Source organism: Sinocyclocheilus rhinocerous, unplaced genomic scaffold (genome assembly GCF_001515625.1).
Source record: "Sinocyclocheilus rhinocerous isolate Xijiao unplaced genomic scaffold, SAMN03320098_v1.1 scaffold795, whole genome shotgun sequence".
Classification (NCBI taxonomy): domain Eukaryota; kingdom Metazoa; phylum Chordata; class Actinopteri; order Cypriniformes; family Cyprinidae; genus Sinocyclocheilus; species Sinocyclocheilus rhinocerous.
Window position 1 is genome coordinate 923,633 of NW_015630361.1, and position 20,533 is coordinate 944,165.

General features: G+C 33.6%; 1 protein-coding gene across 1 annotated transcript in view; it reads right to left on the reverse strand.

Moving 5' to 3' along the window:
* Positions 1 to 20,533, reverse strand: part of cdh22 (cadherin 22) — a 152,446-nt gene that overhangs the window by 92,071 nt on the left and 39,842 nt on the right. Inside the window, exons 2-3 of the mRNA XM_016552644.1 lie at positions 12,885 to 13,808; positions 2,249 to 2,543 (exon numbers count right to left, since the gene is read on the reverse strand). Of these exons, the coding sequence (XP_016408130.1) occupies positions 2,249 to 2,543; positions 12,885 to 13,112 (523 nt within the window). The 5' untranslated portion in view covers positions 13,113 to 13,808. The remainder of the gene's footprint in view (positions 1 to 2,248; positions 2,544 to 12,884; positions 13,809 to 20,533) is intronic.

Below are 20,533 nucleotides of genomic sequence, written 5' to 3' on the forward strand. Positions count from 1 at the left end.
ATATTGTTTGACATTACTGTAAAAGGTGTTATATACTCCATAGATTCTCTTATTATGCAGTAATTTTTCATGCACCTAAATGAAAATGTGCCGTTGAGTTTGTTTAGCCGAGTAACACTGACCTTCTTCCCGAGGCTCTGACAATAAGCCCATTAACGCTCGTTCTGTCCAGGACCTCAAATATAAGCAGAAAACAAACAGGAACTGCTTGACTAAGCAGAGCCGTTATTTCATTACAGCCGCCGCTGTTCAATGTATAAAACATGAAGTCCACACTTCTTTAATGTATAATTTGACTGAAAGGTGGAGAAGCCTACAGGGAGCGGAGGACTCGCTCATATTTCTCTCTCTCTCTCTCTCTTCTGCGTGTCAATAAGCAGCGAGTGGCTGCCGCCGATGTGCTGAGGAAGCAGGAATTAATTTCAATCAGGAAGTTCACAGCCGAGCAGCGCTGCAGTGATTACATTATTGTAACCTGCATTTAAAAATACTTTATATCCACAAACACGCACATAAGAGCTTCGGCTGAGGTGCACCTGATCCAAAACACACTGGGAATAATACAAAATACTGTGAGGGGTCATTGCACAGTGGTATCAGATGCCAACAATGCGGTACTTTGACATTTATATGGTACTTCTAAAAGTACTATGGTACTTCCATTGTACTTTTTTTGCTAGGATACCCACATTGCAAAAGCAAGAATTGACTAAAATCAATTTTATGCATCTATTTTGACCCTCTGAACAATGAAAATGTATTAATAAAACAGGAGCAAAATGCACCATGTTTGTTGGACTTGCACCATGTCATCGCTCAGCAAGCATCTGTTCAAATAGTTGTTTTTGCCATCACAGTAATTGATCTGAAGGAGAGAACTACTCTCTTTTGGGCCTTGTGTAACAACACTGAGGATGCTAAATGTACTTGCATTTTGAATTGTGATCTGAACCAGTGTTATTATTACTGTTACCTGAAACTAAAACTAAAACCATTTAAAAAAAAATTATAATAAAAGTAAATAAATAAATAAATAAAATATAAATCTTATATTGAATACAAAAATATAAATCTTATAACTTATTTTATTGTAGCTAGTTGCAAGGGCAACATTTCTCGTTTTTTGTTTAGTTTAAGTACTAAAACTAAAACTTAATTTAAAAACTACACAGACAAACAAACAAACAAACAAATAAATAAATAAATAAACTAAAATGAAAATTTTACTAAAAAAACAAACTAAAAACTAACTAAAATGAAAAATGTTTTTCCAACATAAAACTATTTTTTAATATAATTTTTATTTATTTATTTATTTATTTATTTTCATTGTAATGCCATGTAATATTTAATATAATATTTACAATACTTTGTATTGTTTAATTTATATTTGATTTAAATTAACATTTCTATAGATTAAAACTGTTAAAACTGCTTATTATTATTAAATAATATTTGTAGAAATACTTAATATTTCTTACAGTGAAACTATACTACAGATCCTGTTTTTTTTTATTTTAATTTTTTTTAACTAAAAACTTTAAATAGAATAAAAAACATAAATAAATGAATAAAAACGATTAAAAAAAAAACTATAAAAATAAAACCTAATTCAAAATATCACCAAAAACTATAATAGTATATCAATGACAGGGTATTTTTTAGTATAATAGAGATACTGTTAGTTTTTATTAATATTTTCAATTTGTTTTTATTTTTATATTTTCTGTTTTCATTTTAATTTTAGTTAAAGTTTTAGTTATTCTGTTGTGTATTTTTGTCATTGTTTTTTTTTTATGTCTATATAATTTTAACAATTTTTTTTATTGCAGTATTAGTTATGTTAGTACATCAACATAAACTAAAAGAAAATGAGAAAAATTGCCTTGGAAAATAACTAAAATAACACAAGTTTATTTTTTTATGTATTAATTTTTACAATTTTGGTTTAGCTAAAAGTTATTTCAGGTAACAATTTTTTTATCGATTCAAATAGCAATAGATTCTACAGATCGCAGTTCAAACATTTCTTATTAATAAATAATATTGAAATGTATTTTATTTCAAGTAACAAAAATTGTTTAGGTTTAATTTTAGTTCAATATAATAAGCCTGATCAATGATATTAAATATAACACTGATCTGAACACACAGTGTACAAATATACACAGCGATTATTTACAATATACTAACACCAGTTTGATTTCAGAAGCAACAGTTGAGCTTATAAATACAGCGTAACTCTTACCGATAGGAGAGAGCTCGGCCACACTCCCGATGTAGGGACCTTCTAGAAACTTGGGCTCGCTGTCGTTGATGTCCTGGACTTTGATGACGAACTCAGACTCGGGTTCCAGCGGCGCGTCGGTCTGGCGGTCTCGCGCCTGAGCTCGTAAGGTGTAGAAGGTCTTCTCCTCTCGGTCCAGACGCTCGGTGGCGTGGATGTCGCCCGTGACCTCGTCTATGATGAAGACCGTCCCTGCTCCCTCTCCAGAGATCGTGTACTTTATAGAGCCGTCGCCTTCATCAGAGTCTGAATGGATCTGTGGATTAAAGCAGAGAGCTGCGTCAGAGGACAGGAATCCAGTCTGGATGTGCTGGATATAGTGGAGATAGATGTTCAAGGAACCTGAAATATCTGAAGTATCTGAAACACTGAAACGGTGAACTGGCATTTAAATCGGAATGACGAGAAAACAATTACAATGCATAGAAATTAAACGCTCAGACAACAGAGGAATTTCATTAGTCCAAAACAAGTTACAAAACATGAAATAGTACATCATTTTTGACTAATGCCTGTTTACTTCTGATGTAATATAAAGCTATCAAAACCATATTGTAACACAAAAAGTCCATCACACTGGTTTAAGGCAACTTTGTAACTTTAAAATAAATCAATAAAAACAAGTATTATTTATTTATTCATTTATTTACATTGAAAAACTGGAAAACATTGAAAATGTCTGGAAAAGTGTGATATTTGCTATTATTTACATCATAAAATAATAATAATAATAATAATAAACAATAATAATAATAAAAGTTTTGTATAATACAGAAAATATATAAAAACATTGAGGGAAAAAAGAGTTCCCTTTCAGTCGGTCACTCTCGACGTCACGTCGGATGACCGACGAATTGGGATCTCGCTTAGAGGGACCAATCTACTTCGAGTGTAAACTAAACGAGCCAATGCACATTGTAATAATAGTGTAAAATATAAATAAAAATATTGAGGTCATTTCTGGAGATAAAACTATAGGTCATATATTAAATATAATCTTATTTTTTTTATTGGCACAGTATAATACAACATTGCTTATTAATAAATAATATTTCTAGAAATATTCCAAATTTATTACATCACAAACTACTCCTGTTTGTGAAATCAAATTCAATTCTAATTTGGGAATTGGGAATTGCACAACTGTGAGACTTAAAGCAACATAAAACTTGATGTTCACAAACATACATTTTGCATAGAGTTTGAACTAAAATTAAAAATGCATTTACTAAGCGAATGAGTTTGAGTACACAGTACATCCATGTGTAAAATACAGTCATTTCTCCATGGCTAATGTCTTGTGATCTGCCTCATGAGTTCAGTAATATGGCGAGCTGCCATGATGAAAGGCACAATTCCCAGTTTTCCATCCTCTCTTGCCACACTGACAGCTCCTCTGGTTCTGCACAAGCCTCTTGGCATTGCTTTGACTCATTACTATGGCACCCGATGTACGGTACACATAGCGGATATTGACTACAAGGCCTGAACAAATGCATTTCATCTGCTACAAAACAATCTGCAGACAGCCAGTCCTAAAAATGCCTCAAAAGTCAAAAAGAAACACCCTTATTTACTTCCTAATGCATGCTCCTGCTCTTATTGTGAATGATTCATTCAGTCATTCACTTCATTCAGAATTGCACTGGAATTGAATTTGAATTGAGGTAGGAAACAGAATATAGAATTGCGATTCAAATTGTAATTTTAATGCGATAAATTTAAATTTAAATCTAACAAATGGATACATTTATTTATTTATTTATTTAATGTTAATAATTTTGTGTGTTTGTCTATATATGGAATATAAATATTTGACATAATATTATTTTTGTAATTATTTTTAATTTAATTATTATTTTTATATATCTTTAATGTATATAATAACCAAAAAATGAAGCTTTGACTTTTATCTAATTTGAAGTAAAAAAAAAAAAAAAAAAAAAGTGCTGAAAGTCTTCAAAGTTTGAAGGATTATAGACCTTGCAGACAGATGAAATAATATTACTTTATATAATGAAAAATAATGTGACTAATTACTCTGAATAATCTTTCTGTTTTTAAATATGATCATTTAAAAATATGTTAATATTAATATTATTTCACATTAAATTTTATATTTTGAAAAATATATAATATATCCTATTAAATATAGTAACTAAAAACCAAAAGTTTTAAATCATTTGAAAAAAAAAGGGTGTAGAAAGCCTTCAAACTCAAAAGGTTTATAGGCCTTGCAGACAAATTCCTGATGCATAAATGTAAGTCCTGCCCTGCATTTGTTTTCCCATTAAACATCCTATTTCACACTGAAACACCTCACATTACAGAAGTTAAATGGGTTGCGAACACCACTTTAAATATTCTGGTGTCTGGATAACTGCTAATTCTGTGGTTCAGTTTACGGTCTAAAGTTTGTCTGGGGTTTCTGGAGTGTTTAAATGTATTTCACCCAAGCAATCGCTTTAGGCCGACTATAACAATCCGTTCCATTCATCTATGGATCAGTAATGAAGCCGGTCAGTTCAGAGCTTTAGGGAGGAGGTGCTCTGGAAACACAGCCTGCCGGAGGCTCGTTATATAGAAAAGCAGACATGTTTCTAAAGTCCAGCCTGGAGGAGAAGTTTGGAGGCATTCTGGGGTCCAACAAACAAAACAAAGAAACAAATCAAAAAAAAAAAGGACTTTCAAACTAAACCTCAGCCTAGAGATGTTTAAACACACCAAGATGGTCTGTCTAGATGGTTTTAGAGGGGTTTTTGCAGTTTTTCCTGATGATCATATTTTATTCTTATGTTTACTTTATAAAAATCAGTAAAGATTTCACAGCAAAAAGACACAAAACAAAGAAACAAATCTCAAGAAAATATCTCTACATTTCATAGGATTTCATAAGACCTGCAAGATGCAGTAAGTGTTCATCTTGAAATATGACAGACAATATCAAAGTTATTCTTGACGTTTATTTGATTTCCTACTAAAAGTCTAAGACGGTCTAACTAGATGCTTTCAGAGTAGTTTTGAGACCTTGGCAGCTCTTAAACCCTGCAAATCCAGATCCAACCAGTAAAAAATAGGTCTTTAATTCTGGTTTGAGCTGTTTTTATCAGCAGGGAGATGTTGATGCTGAAAGGCTGATGTGAGCTATTGAAATGCAGAGGTATCTGCAGTGTTGTAATGCTCCGTCGACTGAATCATTTTGACTTTCTTTAGCTTCAGTCTGTGCCTGTTCCACATTATAATGTGCCTGGCAAGTCTTCTAAACAGCAGTGGACAGAGCGAAATCACCCTCTCCATCATCGACGTGTTAAATATTTTATAAACTCTTAATTAAATAGCGGCTTCTATCACCCCCGTGGGGATTTTCATTAGGTATTTGTCGTAAAACATGGGAATAACGCAAGCCGGCCTACAGTATTGCATTTTTTCCCGCCCTCTTTCCTCATTTCAAATCCTCCCTCAGTCGAATAAAACATGCACTTGGAAATATCCTCTTTTTCGGTGTATCAATATTTCAACAGTAATAAAAAAACTCTCTAACAGGAAGACAAAGAAAACTGGGCAATATCTGGAGAGCTGGAGGATAAAAATCCTCCTCCCTGTCTGCTCACAGTGAGCGTTTGATCGGAGAACAGAAACACGACGCGCTCCTGGAGTCTCTTGTGCACATTAGTGCATACGGAGATCATATGATCAACATCACATCTGCTGCCTCAATTAGGAACGCAACAAATAATAATCGGATCTGCTGACTCTTCTGGATTTGCTCTGACTCTGCTGTTTTCCCTAATGAAATGAAAGCAGAATAAACACACCGCAGCAAGACTGAGATGCATTTTTACCTGACAAGTGCCGTTATTTAGCTTGAGAGGTCAAAATGTCATGCAGAGGCCTTATCTGCTCCAGCTGCATTGCTTGCTAATAGCTTTCGTCTTTAAAACTCTGTGGCCATTCGCAATATTTGAATATTCTGACTTCATTTATACTCCCTAACAAGAGGCTTAAACCAAATAATATCACTTTGCAGCCCTCAAGCCGGCTTCATTTCGCTACACAGTTTGAAAATCCTTAGAATACCTTAGGCTAAAAACACTACTGCTTCTTTGCTGCTGTCTACATAGGCACCTTCAAACCGAGATAAGTGACTGATTTGGAACACTACATAGACGGCAATTAGCACTACACAAAGTAGACTTGATTCACAATTCATTCCAGCAGAGTTTGTGATCAGATTGTTGATAAACTAATGGTATGATTAGAAAACATAAAAATGCACATGGAATTATGCATATTAAGCCTGTAATAGGAAATAATCCTATATAAAAAAGAACATTTTATCGAACCTTTAGACAAAATATAAAAGAAAATTAGAAAATAACATACATATTTTATGTTTGTTTATGTATAACAAAGAAAATAACATGCATATTTTTGTTGAGTATCATATTTGATGCATCAGGCTTTTATGGCTCATATAGCTTGATATAGTACGAAATTAGAGGATAAAGCAGCTTACTTTTATTCAAAGACACAAACTGAGCAAAAAAAAAAAGTAATAAATAAAAATAGATATTAATATAATATATTTATATTATTCAATATATTTTAATTAAATAATGACAAAAATATTTGGTGCAGATGCTGATTAATATGGACAAAAAGTATCACATTTTGACTGCTTGTAATGTAAATAAATGAGATCTTTATTACAGTAAAAACGCATATAAATATCAGTCGTCACTCTATATCTCCAATAATATGTCTTAGTAAGATGAGATTGAAATGATCCAAACATATAATCCTTTACTTGATAAAAGACACGTGAAAGACACGTGAAGCTGAAGCTGGACGTTTGTACAATTACAATAAAAGAGCTTTTACTGATTAAAAAAAACCTCTAAACTATCAATCAGACGACAGAAGGCATGGAGTAGATTGAGTGCAACATGATTAACAGCAAAGTTTTGATCATGTTTATCATTTACAGACCTTATACATTTTTAACCAAGAAAGACTAAAAGACTGCCATGGACAAACAGTTGGAGCCTGAGTTGGTATTTGAGCGGTGTAGTGACGGAGCAGTGGAGCTCCAGGCTTTCTCAGGTCACACGCTAACAAAGCAAACCTGTTAGCTGCTAGTCACTGTGAAGGAGCTAGCCGACACTCCCAATATCTCACCTCTGATGAGTGCTGAGGCAGGAACACCAGAAGTGTGAATAAACCAGACATGCGGGTCAGAAAGTCCCACTACGACTGCTGGTGTTGAAATATGTTTGAATGCATCTGCGGGCTGCACATATATTTCATTCCTCATAATTATTTCATACATACAGTAAAGTTTAAAAGTTTGGGGTCAGGAAGATGTTTTAATGTTTTTGAAAGAAGCTCACCAAAGCTGCATTTATTTTGATCAAAAATACAGTAATATTGTGAAATATCATTACAACTTAAAATAAGTGTTTTCTATGTAAATATTTTGTAAAATGTCATTTATTTCTGTGATCAAAGCTGTATTTTTAGCATCATTACTCCAGTCTTCAGTGTCACGTGATCTTCAGAAATCATTCTAATATGCTGATTTGCTGCTCAAGAAACATTTCTGATTATTATCAATGTTGAAAACAGTTGTGCTGCTTCATGTTTTTGTGGAAACCGTGATAGATTTTATTGTTCAGGATTCACAGATGAATAGAAAGTTCAAAAGAACAGCATTTATTTGAAATATAATTTGTTGTAACATTGTAAATGTCTTTACTGTTAATTATGATCAATTTAATGCATCCTTGCTCAATAAAAGTTCTAATTTCTTAATTAAAAAAAAAAACACTTCATGAACTTTATGTCAAAGTCTTGCATTTATAGCTGTGGAAATCTCGAACTAAAGAAGTGCACTATCAAAACGGCATCTCTGTCCATTAACAATCACTGACAACTTCCAGTGTGGCTTTTGATGAGTTTAATTTTTATGGGCCTGATAATTTAACACTTTTCATTGCAGCTTGAACCGCAAACAAAACCGTGTGACATTCTCACCAGAGACTTCAGCCTAGACATCTGCACACTGGGTCACGACGGCCAAACCTCATCAGCAAACACAGGCCTTTTGTTTTGCTGAAATTCATTAGCTACACTCTCTCTCAAGGGAAAGATCAAAACATTAATAATGGATTCATAAAGCTTCGTCTCGCAATCAACATGCAGATTCGACGATCACCCCTGACATTTAAACTATTGCGATTCGTGGATAAAGAGATTTTGCATGAACATCTCGATACATTCTTAACCAGGAGTTTTGGCCTGTCAGAAAGAGATGCTTATGAGGCAGAGAGGGTATGAAACTAATAATTATGAAATGTGAAATGCAGACTATGAAGTAGGACACAACTTTCACCTGATACTCAAATTCAATAAGCAGTGTGTGGATCAATGTTGTACTTTAAAAGGGGAGAAACATGGTTATTATTGTTAACCAAAACAAAAACTACTACTAATAAATACAAAATAATATTTAGTATTAATAATCATTAATTTGTAATAATTATTATTGATAATAATTTAATAATTATAATTATTTACAATAATAGTTATTTACAACAACAACAACAATAATAATAAATATGTATTATTGTTTAATATGTATATATTTAATTATTTAATACTTATAATTAGTTACAATAATTATTTACAATAATAATCATTATTGTTATTATTATTAGTAGTAGCTGTAGTAATATTTAAATTAAAAACAAACAAATATACAAATTTGATTTAAAATTTTAATTTAATTTAATTTAATGTTTTTAGCTTTATGTTTTGTTTTCATTTAAATGTTTTAGTTTTAAAATGTTGTTGTATGCATTTGTCATTTTTATTTAATTTCTTTTATTTTCTTAAAAGCTTCTTTGGATAAAAGCGTCTGCTAAATGACTAAAAGTAAAGTAAGTAAAGTAAATAAAGCTTCAGTAAAATAAAATAGTAATGCTAGATTAAAAACATATACACTAAAGGACAATTAAAAAGTAACATAACTGAAATAACGTGTAGTATAAATAAATAAATAAAAAATAATAAATAAATACATAAATAAATAAATTAATAAATAAATTAATTAATTACATTTTAAAAATCATTCAGTCGATGCAGAATTTATTAATCCTAAATAGTAAAAATATAGCAATAATAATAATAATAATAATAATAATAATAATAATAATGACGACGACAAAACCAGAAAACAAAAATTCTAAAAAAAATAAAAAAAAAAAACTTATAGTAATAATACAAATGAAAATAAAATATATAAATAAAAGCTCATTCAAAAATTAATTTAAAAAAAACTATATTAGTATTAAAAAAAAATCTAAATAACAATGGGAGGAAGCAAACTCCCCTACAGATTAAACAGTTCTTCATTCCCAATCCTAACTGTTGAATAAATAATAGTTTATTCAATTCTGGCTTTAAACAAATACTGTACGCTCAACCTTTTTTTTTTTCAGACACAAAAATAATCCTGCGTGAAAGATTGAACGATTCACCCAAGTCTGCAGGAAATTATTTGAACACGTTCAGACATCTTTGGCATGTGCGTTATGAACGCCGCCGTCTGTTCAGCGTCTCGGCTCTACACGTTCAAATCCTATCAATCAATGTTTGCCGCTCGTCTGAAGGAGGAGGCTGGCAGACTTTCAAAGCGCAGTGGAAATCTTTCCACTTTGCTGCGCTGCCCATATGGTGGGATGTTCTTGTCGGTGTTCGGCGTGTAAAAACTCTCTTTCCACTGTTCATTTTTGCTGCCCTGCTGCCTTTCCCTGCAAAGAGACTTCTAATATTTATCGACTCGAGGTTTACATACGTCTGGACTTCAAGGCTCAGAGTTGGAGGGGGAAAAATGGTGCAGTGGCCTTTTCGCCACGAAATATTGCAACTTTCACTCTCTCTTAGAGCTCTTTGCAGAAAAGGGACTGATGCGTAGAATTAACCTTCAGGATGTCCGTGTTTCTCCGACAAGCCTTTTGAGTCGATGCGGTTTGAAAGTCTAATGTAAATAGGTCACCGGAGGCTTTTGTGAATACAAGTGCACTATTCCTTGCAGACAAAAACACAAGACATCTGCTGAAGAAAAGACTGGTGTCATAATGAAGCATTATTGGGCTTAAAGTTAATGGCTGCAATTAAAGCTATTGAATTAAAAGAACGAACGAGATATTAAAGCCACTCCAGCAGGAACAAAGGTTTAGCAGGTTTAGTCTGATTAAAGAGAAAGAAAGAAGGAAAATCGTCTCTATTCATCTATCAGGTCACTTCAGCAGGACTCATTTTTAAAAGGTTCAAACTTTTTGACGATTCTCAACATGAAATGTTATTCAGAACCCATTTTACGTCCGTAAGGTGACATTTTCAAGTGCGTTTTTGTGTTTGATTTGCCAGATTTCAATGGAAAAAAAATGTGAATAGGTCCATACAAATGCTCTGCATTGTTTCAAAAGTTGTTTTTGTGGCATAAAATTTGCACAGTACATTGAATGTTATTAGACTGCAAACTCAACCCATGTAATACAGACACATACAACCACTTATATAAGAACGCAAGGGTAAGTGAAATTTATTTTACAAATGTATTCAAGAGAGCTGCCAATGCAGAGGCCAAACGTTTAGAAAAATGATATTTCATTAGCAGATTAAACACAGGACAGTGCGGGAGCGAGGAAAGAGAAAGAAAGGGATTGTTTTAAATGACCGTCATTGGTAAAAGGCAATGGTCATATTTAATTCTATATCACCCTAATTAAAGTCTGTGATACGGTGAGCAATAGACACACAACACCAGCAGCCCTATTAATAGTCTGGGCTCACGGCCCGACTGACTTCACAGGGAGCAGTAACTCTGGCTAATTTTATTAATAAAATCATCTCTCTCCAGAATACCCCTTCCATTTCCCACATCATCCTTTATGGCTCTCATTTAGACATCAGCTCCTCTTTCTCTGGCACACACACAATCTCTTAATTAATTACTGCACGAGTCGCTTATATCTCTACAACACACTACTGCTGTGCAACACAGCTAAAACAATTACTATATACAGTAGCTACACACACACACACACACACACACATTAAAAACAAAGAAATATCAAGATACTATTGATTCGAGACTAAATTAACATAAGAGTGGTATTTAATCTGCAATATAATAGAAACTACAATATTTACCAAACAATTTTTAATTAAGCATCTTAATGTATGAAAAATGCTACAAAGAGAATGCCATGAATATTTCCAGTTGATGAATTTGCAAAAGGAAAATTGATTCATTGCAATGGACTCATTGCTATTGAAGTTTAAATCTAGACGCTCTCCAGAGATTACAAAGCTAATCAGCTAAAAAAAAAAAAAAACATTAAAAAATAACATTAAACTTACTGCAATTTTCGGTATAAATGTTAAATACTGCAAATCATTGCAAATGGTTCAAAAATGAGATGTTCCATTTTGGTGTCCATATCAAATTAAATGTACAAAGGCACAGTGTATAAACAGAAAGCATCATAAATACAAGTGTCTGCTTCAATGATTCAAATAACAATAAATTTTTTTTTTTAAAAATGGGTGAAATAATATTTCATTGTCATTCAGAGTAAAATATATATTTATGTAAAAAAATGGCAAGATTAGTCTTAAAAGTTAGTCTTTTTTTTTTCATAAGACTGGTCATAACTTTTTAAAATCAGTTTCATAAACAAAAGATTGGTCTAATTTGAATGCAAAATGTAAGACTGATTACCACTTAGCTGCTAGATAGTCAAACTAGTTCTTAACTAGTTCTTAGGATACAGTTTTAACATGCAACTGGCTCATGTGCTGAAAAAAAAAGTGATCATATTGTTTAAAATTGTGACATTTTAAATGATTTAAAACTTCTTGCTGGCAAATGGATAAAATGGGGTGATCCTTAAATACAGTCTTTTAATGTCATTTAATGACTCTTGTTCAAAATCATCAAGGTCTTTTGTTATATAAACTACGCTGAATGACATTTCAGTGGGTGTCTTATGTAAAATGTATGATAGTCATTATTTTTTGCTCAGAAAAAAATAAGTAAATAAATAAATAAATAGGACACATTCTAATGTATGGAAGAAAAAAATACAAAATTACCGTATACTTAACTTCTAGTAACTTCTATTGGTACTTGAAAAACCTTTTTTGTCTTAGACCCAAATATATTGTGATACTGCCCAGCCGCACACAACTTATAAACAAACGTATATGCACACTAAATCACTTTTTCAGTGTTGCTAATGCATTGCCAATGTAGCAAAAGACATGCATATTCCATAATAAGAGAAGCTGTTTTAGTTTGGCACACATAGATCTAGAAGAAATACAAGCTTTATGACCAAACTTGTGCTTGATCTGTCCTAGTAAACTAGCCTGACACCATCTGCACACTTTAAGACACATTCGAGAAGTGGCTCATTTAAATGCACAGCGCACACATCTTTCATGGCTTTCATTGTGCAGCTATAGATTTTCTCCTGCATGGAAAAATAAGCAGTAAGCATGCAACCAAAAACACGTTCTGCAGTCCTACCTTTCCGACGTAAAGCGGCTCTGTCCCGGTGTATTCCTCCACAACGAAGAACTGATTCCACACCCATCCCCTCTTCACCCGTTCATGGGACATCGGCCATTGCTCTGGATGTCTTCCCATCATCCCAACACTAGTTCTTATGGTCTGAGCGGACAGCCATCCGCAGCACTGCAGAATTCCCAGAGTCACTGCCAAAACCTGAGCTCCTCCTCTCCAGTGGGGAGCCATGTTTGAAAACGCTCTCGTCTCTACATGGGGCAGAAGTCAGAAACTCGTTCAAGATGAAGCTTTCCACCCAACCGCCTGATTGCTTGAGAAAAGCTCCTTGACTCTGGGGTTGAGGAAGGTAAACGAGAGTTCGCCGCTGCTCAATGAAACTATAAATCCAATAGGTATTTGGTCATCGCAGAGGCCACCGGGTCCTCAAGAGGGCATTTAAGAGGAATCTTTCTTGGGAAGATGAGGCCGTTTCGGTGACACACAGCTATAACTCCTCCGTTTTGATATCTATGTTGTGTTTCTCAATGACAGGTTCCAATCACAAAGCCATTGAAGTCCTATCTGTGCTCGAGTTGAGTTTTAAGCTGAACAGCTACTGGACGAAACTGCAAACATGTAAAAAAAAAACGTCGTTTTATGGTTCAATCTTGGCAATCCCATTGTGTGTATGGAAATTTATGAACGCTCCATGTTAACTGCTTTAACAAAAAGGGTGTAATCCAACTATCTTCAATTTCATTTCCATTTGTATGCTTCACATACCAAAGACAAAAAAGCAATCCTCAAATTTCATGGATGCAAGATGTTACTCAAAATCAGAGGCATTGTTATCCCAATCTAGATCCATGTGTCGCGGTACTTCGTGACCTGCAGGGTTGAGAGTTTAACATTGGTGAGTCCATGTCGACCTCAGCATCTGATCACCTGTAACAGAGCAAAGATAACTGATTAGAAAATCAAAAGACCTTATGTAATGGGAAAAGGCAATAAATGGAAACGTATAGCTGGCTATGCAGAGCTAACTAACTAACTAACAGAGCAAGCTAACTAGAGGTTAGGTTAGATGGCTAAATAGATATCTGACTACTGGTTAACATTAACCAATGACCAGCACTGCCTAGTTGACAAAAAGAAAGGAAAGCCTTAAAAGAAAAGTCATGAGAAAATAAATGCTATTTTTGGAGTGAAGTAAATATTTACAGCACAGTTTTCACTGTTTTCAAAGTTAAATAATTTGAATATTATTATTTAGATTTGCAATATTTTATTTAATAATAATTTAATATTGTAATAATAATTTAATAATTATTTTCATTCATTTTAATTTCAATGCTTTATTTTATTTTATTTTAAATTTCCATTTGTTGTTTTTTGCTTCTGTAACCAGTTATCTTTGCTCTATAATAATAATAATAATAATAATAATAATAATAATAATAATAATAATAATAATAATAATAATAATAATAATAATAATAATAATAATAATAATAATAATAATAATAATAATAATAATAATAATAATAATAATAATAATAATAATAATAATAATAATAATAATAATAATAATAATAATAATAATAATAATAATTATTATTATTATTATTAAACAGCAAAGATAACAACTTTAGAGAAGCAATAATAAAAAAAAAACATATGTAAATGGAAAAGGCACTAAATGGAAACTTATTGATGACTATGCAGCTTCAAAAAAGGATCCAGTTGCAATAAATCAATAGTGGAACAAACTGTATCGATCCTGGACTTCTTGTTATGGCGTTCTCATTCTTGTTAAACAAATACATAATTCAATACACGCCACAGTGAATTTGCCATCCACTCTGACACACAAAATGCTTTTAAAGCGTTCACGGATCTAAAATCTTTGATTTTCTCCTGGATTCCACAGGACTGCAGCAAGAAAACGCACCTTCATTTAGGTGATCTACCTGAAAAACATTTGTCAAAGCAGAAACCTTGTGATCAGCAAGAATCCGGATAATGTGCTAAGCCCAAGAGCAATGTCTTCTGTGTTAGGGAGCCAGGTGTGGCTGGAAAAGGAAAAAGGGAGGTTTATATATTACAAACTTGAGACCAAAGCATCTGTCTGCCGAGCCGCGGCCCACGGCAGGCGCTTACACTCGAGGCTATCTGATTAATTGCATGAGGGAGCACTAATTGGATAAAATTATTAATCAATTAATTCAATCCATTAGAGTGGCAACCCTAACGCTTAAAACAAACACTGGTGAGGAAGGTGAAGATAAGCTATGGCCCCACTGTGCATCAGCCAAAGCGCCATTGGGCAGGGGAAATGATTAATGGTCTTTGAGGCTTTCAGAATAAGAGATAAACAACAACATTTAGCATGGTTGAAATGTCACAACCTCAAGGCTAAAAGATTACAGCTCCTGCGGATGAGCAGGGGCCAAGAAAGGCCCTTCAGGATATTGGTCGTTTAACCTTTGGCAGACGGTTGCCGCGGCTTCGCGTCTGGAGGAAGGCCAACGAGCCGTTTGCGTCGTCTAGCTAAGACATTCTTACAGAAGCATCCCAAAAGAGAAACGACCTTGTAAAGAGGGTGAAAAATTAAACACTCACAGCCAGTGCTTGGTAGTACTGTATTTGTTCTTCGTTACTGTACTCAAGTACAATTTTCAAGTATCTGTACTTTACCGGAGTGTTTTTATTTTGATGACTGTATAACTGGAGAAATCTTCACGCATTACGAGACGCGGTAGTGGAGTCCGATTCTTAAACGAGCCGATTATTTTCAATCAATTTCGCAAATTGCAATGAACGATTCATTCGTAAATTGAAACGATTCGATTGGATCTCTTCTCGAGTCAGCAACTCACTGATTCAAATGATTCGGTCAGAGCAAGTCTCCAGTTAACAATTCACAGAATTCAAAAGAATGTGAGATCCTCGGAGCTTGAGTGCGTGCGACTGATGGCGCAAAAATTAAGCTACTAATGCCGAAATTTTTTTTTTTTTGCAGTATTTGCATAGCGTTCTTTTTAAACTCCTGACACATTTTGCCCAACATACATACAGTATATTGTATGTTTATATTTGGCAACACACATTTTGTTTTTCTATATACTATGTGGTATATTTTGTTATTTTTACTTGTTTGCACACTTGAATTATCCGTAATTTTTAGTAGTAGTTATCAATGTTATGACTTGTATTTTTAGCAGGAGAATATAGAAATGCAAAATAAATAAACATTGATCAATCAGTACTTTTTACTTTTAATACTTAATTAGTACTTAAGTTGACTGGAGTAATATGTTATTAGGGTATCTGTACTTTTACTCAATTACTTGATTTGTGTACCTCGTCCACGTCTGGTTGATTACATGTAATCTGGATTACATAATCAGATTCCAAAAATGTAGGACTCGTAATTAGATTATATTACATTTTGAAATGCTCGTAATCAGATTACAGTTCTTTTTTGATAGATTGCATGATTACATCTTATTCATACAATGGCAGCAAATTATTCATATTCTTTTTTTCTCTTTAAAATTTCCTATCTAAAAATGTGTGTCAAAAAGTGTCATACCATATGTGACCCTGGAGCACAAAGGCAGTCATAAATTGCACAGGTATATTTGTAGCAATAGCCAAAAATACATTGTATGGGTTTAGCTTTGTTCACAGCCATTTACATGTTCACAGTTCAATACAATATATATATATATATATAATATATTTCCTAATGTATTGTACCCTTAACTGCGTTAAACATGGTGTCACGTGGATGGAATATGCATGGAAATGATATGCAGATGAGGTTATGCATAGTAAACTAGGCGTTGTAAGCTCCATATATGGTGATTTCTGGGAGGAGTCGGGGTGGAGATGCACGTACGCACAATCTTCCGCTGACTGGGATTTATAAAGGGATTTTTGTGCAGGTTCTGGTGTGCGCATGGTATTATAAATCTGATAACTTTTATATGTACGCAAAATCTAGCTTTTGTGCGTACGCACACTTTCAGGATTAAATCTACGCAAAGTTTTATACATGAGGTCCCTGGTGAAACTAGCATGTACAGTATGTTTACCACCCCTGAGTGATGAAATCACCTCATTACCACCTCTCTAGGAAGACAGTTAGGCCTGGTGATCTTCTTTTAGCGCAAACCGAGAAAGATTTCCAAACAGGTAAAGCAAGAACTTCCAGACACCATTTGGAAGCAGATGCTTTCGTTATCACGCTAAAAATACCATGTGTAATTTACACAATAATGGGATCCAGCCTATTGCAATCTTATCGCACAGTACTCATGCTAGTATTTTAGCAGATGGTAAACAGAGAAACCCTGACTTTGGTTTTGATCTTTATTCCTAAAGGTAAACACACAGTTTTCACCAGAGTAGCTTATTGAGCTTATTAGCCACCTGTGGTACGAACCGAAGCAATGCAATCTAGTTTTTTAATAGGAATATTCGTTACCAAAGCAAAAGGTTTTCTGCACTAACTGTTAGTTATTTTTGATGCTAAAGGACTGTGACGTGTGACATTTAGCTCCGCTTCAACTAGCATCTCAGGTCAAGCGGTGATCCAGGTCACACTTTGCATTTAAACATGCAGGACGAAGAAAAATAAAGTTCAGTGCAAACAACTGATCCTTAAAATATGCATGTGATGAACAGAAAACATCAGAAAGCCCCTAAAAAACTCCATTATGACTTCAAAACACACACTCGCAAATATGCCAATCAAAAGAATCTGTCAATCAGTCATAAGCACGCTTTTGCATTTCATTGATCTAACGTAATATTTTTCATGTTTCCAATTAGTCTGCAATGTTCTTGTCTCGAAGAGGCAACTTCAAAGGAATGTTGTTTATTCCCTTTCGCCTCAAAGAAAAACTATTTAGGGCAAGTCAAGCTGGTTTTTGACTATCTAGAGTTTCCTAGTAGGCCTGACCAAATGCACATAATAAATTATAAACCATTTCTATCAAATATTTTCTCTGGCTGAATGCAATCTTCTGAAGCAGTTCTCCAACTGTTTGCTCAAAACTCTCAACCCTTGGGCAGTTAACAGAGAAAAAGCACAAGCTAGTTAAAATTTTCCCTCTAGTTATAAACTCGTTGAAATTTTCATGATGAGTTTACACAATTAAGATGTGGTATGGAGCGTGAACGTGTTGACTAAATGATCTGGCTCTTTGGGGTCGTTCGTTCTCGGCTGTTGTAGAACAACGTCAATTAGTGAATATCTGCAGAAAGGTCGGTCGTGTAACGCCAACGCCGGTCTGATACAGTCATAATGCCTCCGCTACCACCCAAAATGCTATTGGCAAGCCGGACGCGCTCATTCGTGACCTATTAGGTCGTGGATTTATTATAAAACATGGCTGCTACTTCTCATCAAATGCCAGCCGGAGAGCAGAGGCCGTGACAGCCGGCAACCAGAGCCAGATAGGAGACTGATCACCGTCGAGTGATGGGCTTCAGGCCAGACAAAGAGAAAGAGACCACGCTCTCTCTCTCCTCCGACAATCTCCTTTTCACCTGCACGACATCCATTGCTTTAATGGGAATCACTGACTGCCTATTAGCCGCTCCTGCACAAACAGCCACAAACACACAGCACTCGCGAGAGGGGTTCAGAGCGCTGCTCCAACTTTGGGATCGCAAAAATAGAGCCGCATGTCACAAACAACTCGCCCTTTGAGGACTTTTGTAACATTAGAAATGCCTTTACTGTCAGTTTTTATCAATTTAATGCATCCTTGCTAAATAGAAATATTAATATATTATTAGTATTTTTTAATATGCTACTGACCCCAAACATTTGAATGGTAATGTTTCATGGTTTCCACAAAAATATGAAGCATCACAACTCATTGTCAACATTTATAATAATAAGAACTGTTTCTTGGGCAGCTTATAAGAATGATTTCTGAAGGATAATGCTAATAAATTAATAAATTATTATTATTATTTATTTATTTTTTATTATATATATATTACACCAGTTTATCACGGTTAATAATTGAATAACTGAAACAATACTAAAATAATATCAATAATTACATAATTTAAATATAATTTAAATATATTTGAATATATAGTTATACTATTTAAACCAGTATAATTGTATACAATAACAACAACAACATAATAATAATAATAATAATAATAATAATAATAATAATAATAATAATGTATGAATAATTGATCTTATTGATCTTTAATAATAATAATAATTATTATTATACTATTTATTATTAATTATAAATTAAAATTGAAATAACCTGAATAATTGTTTAAGTTGATACTATAATAATTTCGATATATAGATATCTAATACTTAAACCAGTATAATATAACAGCATTGATAATAACCAGAAATGATTCTTGAACAGCAAATCAGTATATTTCAATGATTTCTTAAGTGTGACACTGAAGACTGGAGAAATGACGCTGAAAATTCAGCTTTGATTACAGCAATCAAATACATTTTGCAATTTATTCACATAGAATACAGTTATTTTGAATTGCAATAATATTTCACAATTTCACTGGTTTAACCTTGGTGAACATAAGATACAACAATTATCCTTTTAATGGGAATCACTGACTGCCTATTAGCCGCTCCGCACAAACGGCCACAAACACAGCACTTCTTAACACTCTTATATACGTTTTTCTTCCAACTTTGGGAATCTCAACAAATAGAGCCGCATGTCAGAAACGGTCTGCCTTTGTCAAAGTAGTTCAAAGTATTAAATGAGAAGAGATCCAAAACATCAGACTGATTAAACTCTGGGAGGATTAAAAAAGAAAAACAGTATTTGGAAACTAATAGCCTGAGGTTAATAAGGGCCCTCTTCTCCGGCTGTGCGATGTTTTGATGTGTCATCCGATTATACGTTTGCCAAGCGCTCCCCCAAGCATGTATCAACACATGAAAGCTCTCATCAAAGCCCAGACCACATGCACTTCTAATTAGTGGTCGACCGATATTGGTTTTTTGACAGCCGATGCCGATATCTTGGAAAGCAGGGGGGCCGATAGCCGATATAAAGCCGATATAATTTGTTTTTAATTTGAATTAATATTTAAGAAATTTTAAATCATTTGACAATGGGTTAAAAAATAAATGTGTAAAATAAACTTTTATACTTATACTTATACTTTAGATAAAGTATTTTTCACAAATAAATAAATATTTAATAAAAATATAATTAAAAAGGAAGTAAACACTGTAACCAACAGAGCACTCAGTATTCTGGGAAGTTTTTGGGCATTGGGAATCATATTTTTCAAATAAAGCCAGGGTAACACTCACTTTGCATACAGCACACAGAGAAAATGACATGAATATGACAGTGGGCAAATGCATAAAGTGCAGCATCATTTTAAATCACGAGTTTAAAGTTTAAAGCATTCAATTCACACGGACCGACCGTCACACAGAGAACATGCGATCATGCAGGATAAAAATGCACACTTCACAAGATCTCACAGCTGGATTCGACTAAGTTTGCAAGGTTTGTAAAATTAAATGTTCATTAGTCATTCTAAGATTTGTTTAAATTATATAAATGCGTATTTGCTTAATGCTGACGGCAAACGAGAAAGTATTATAATGTTTGCCTTTCTATTACTAATAATAT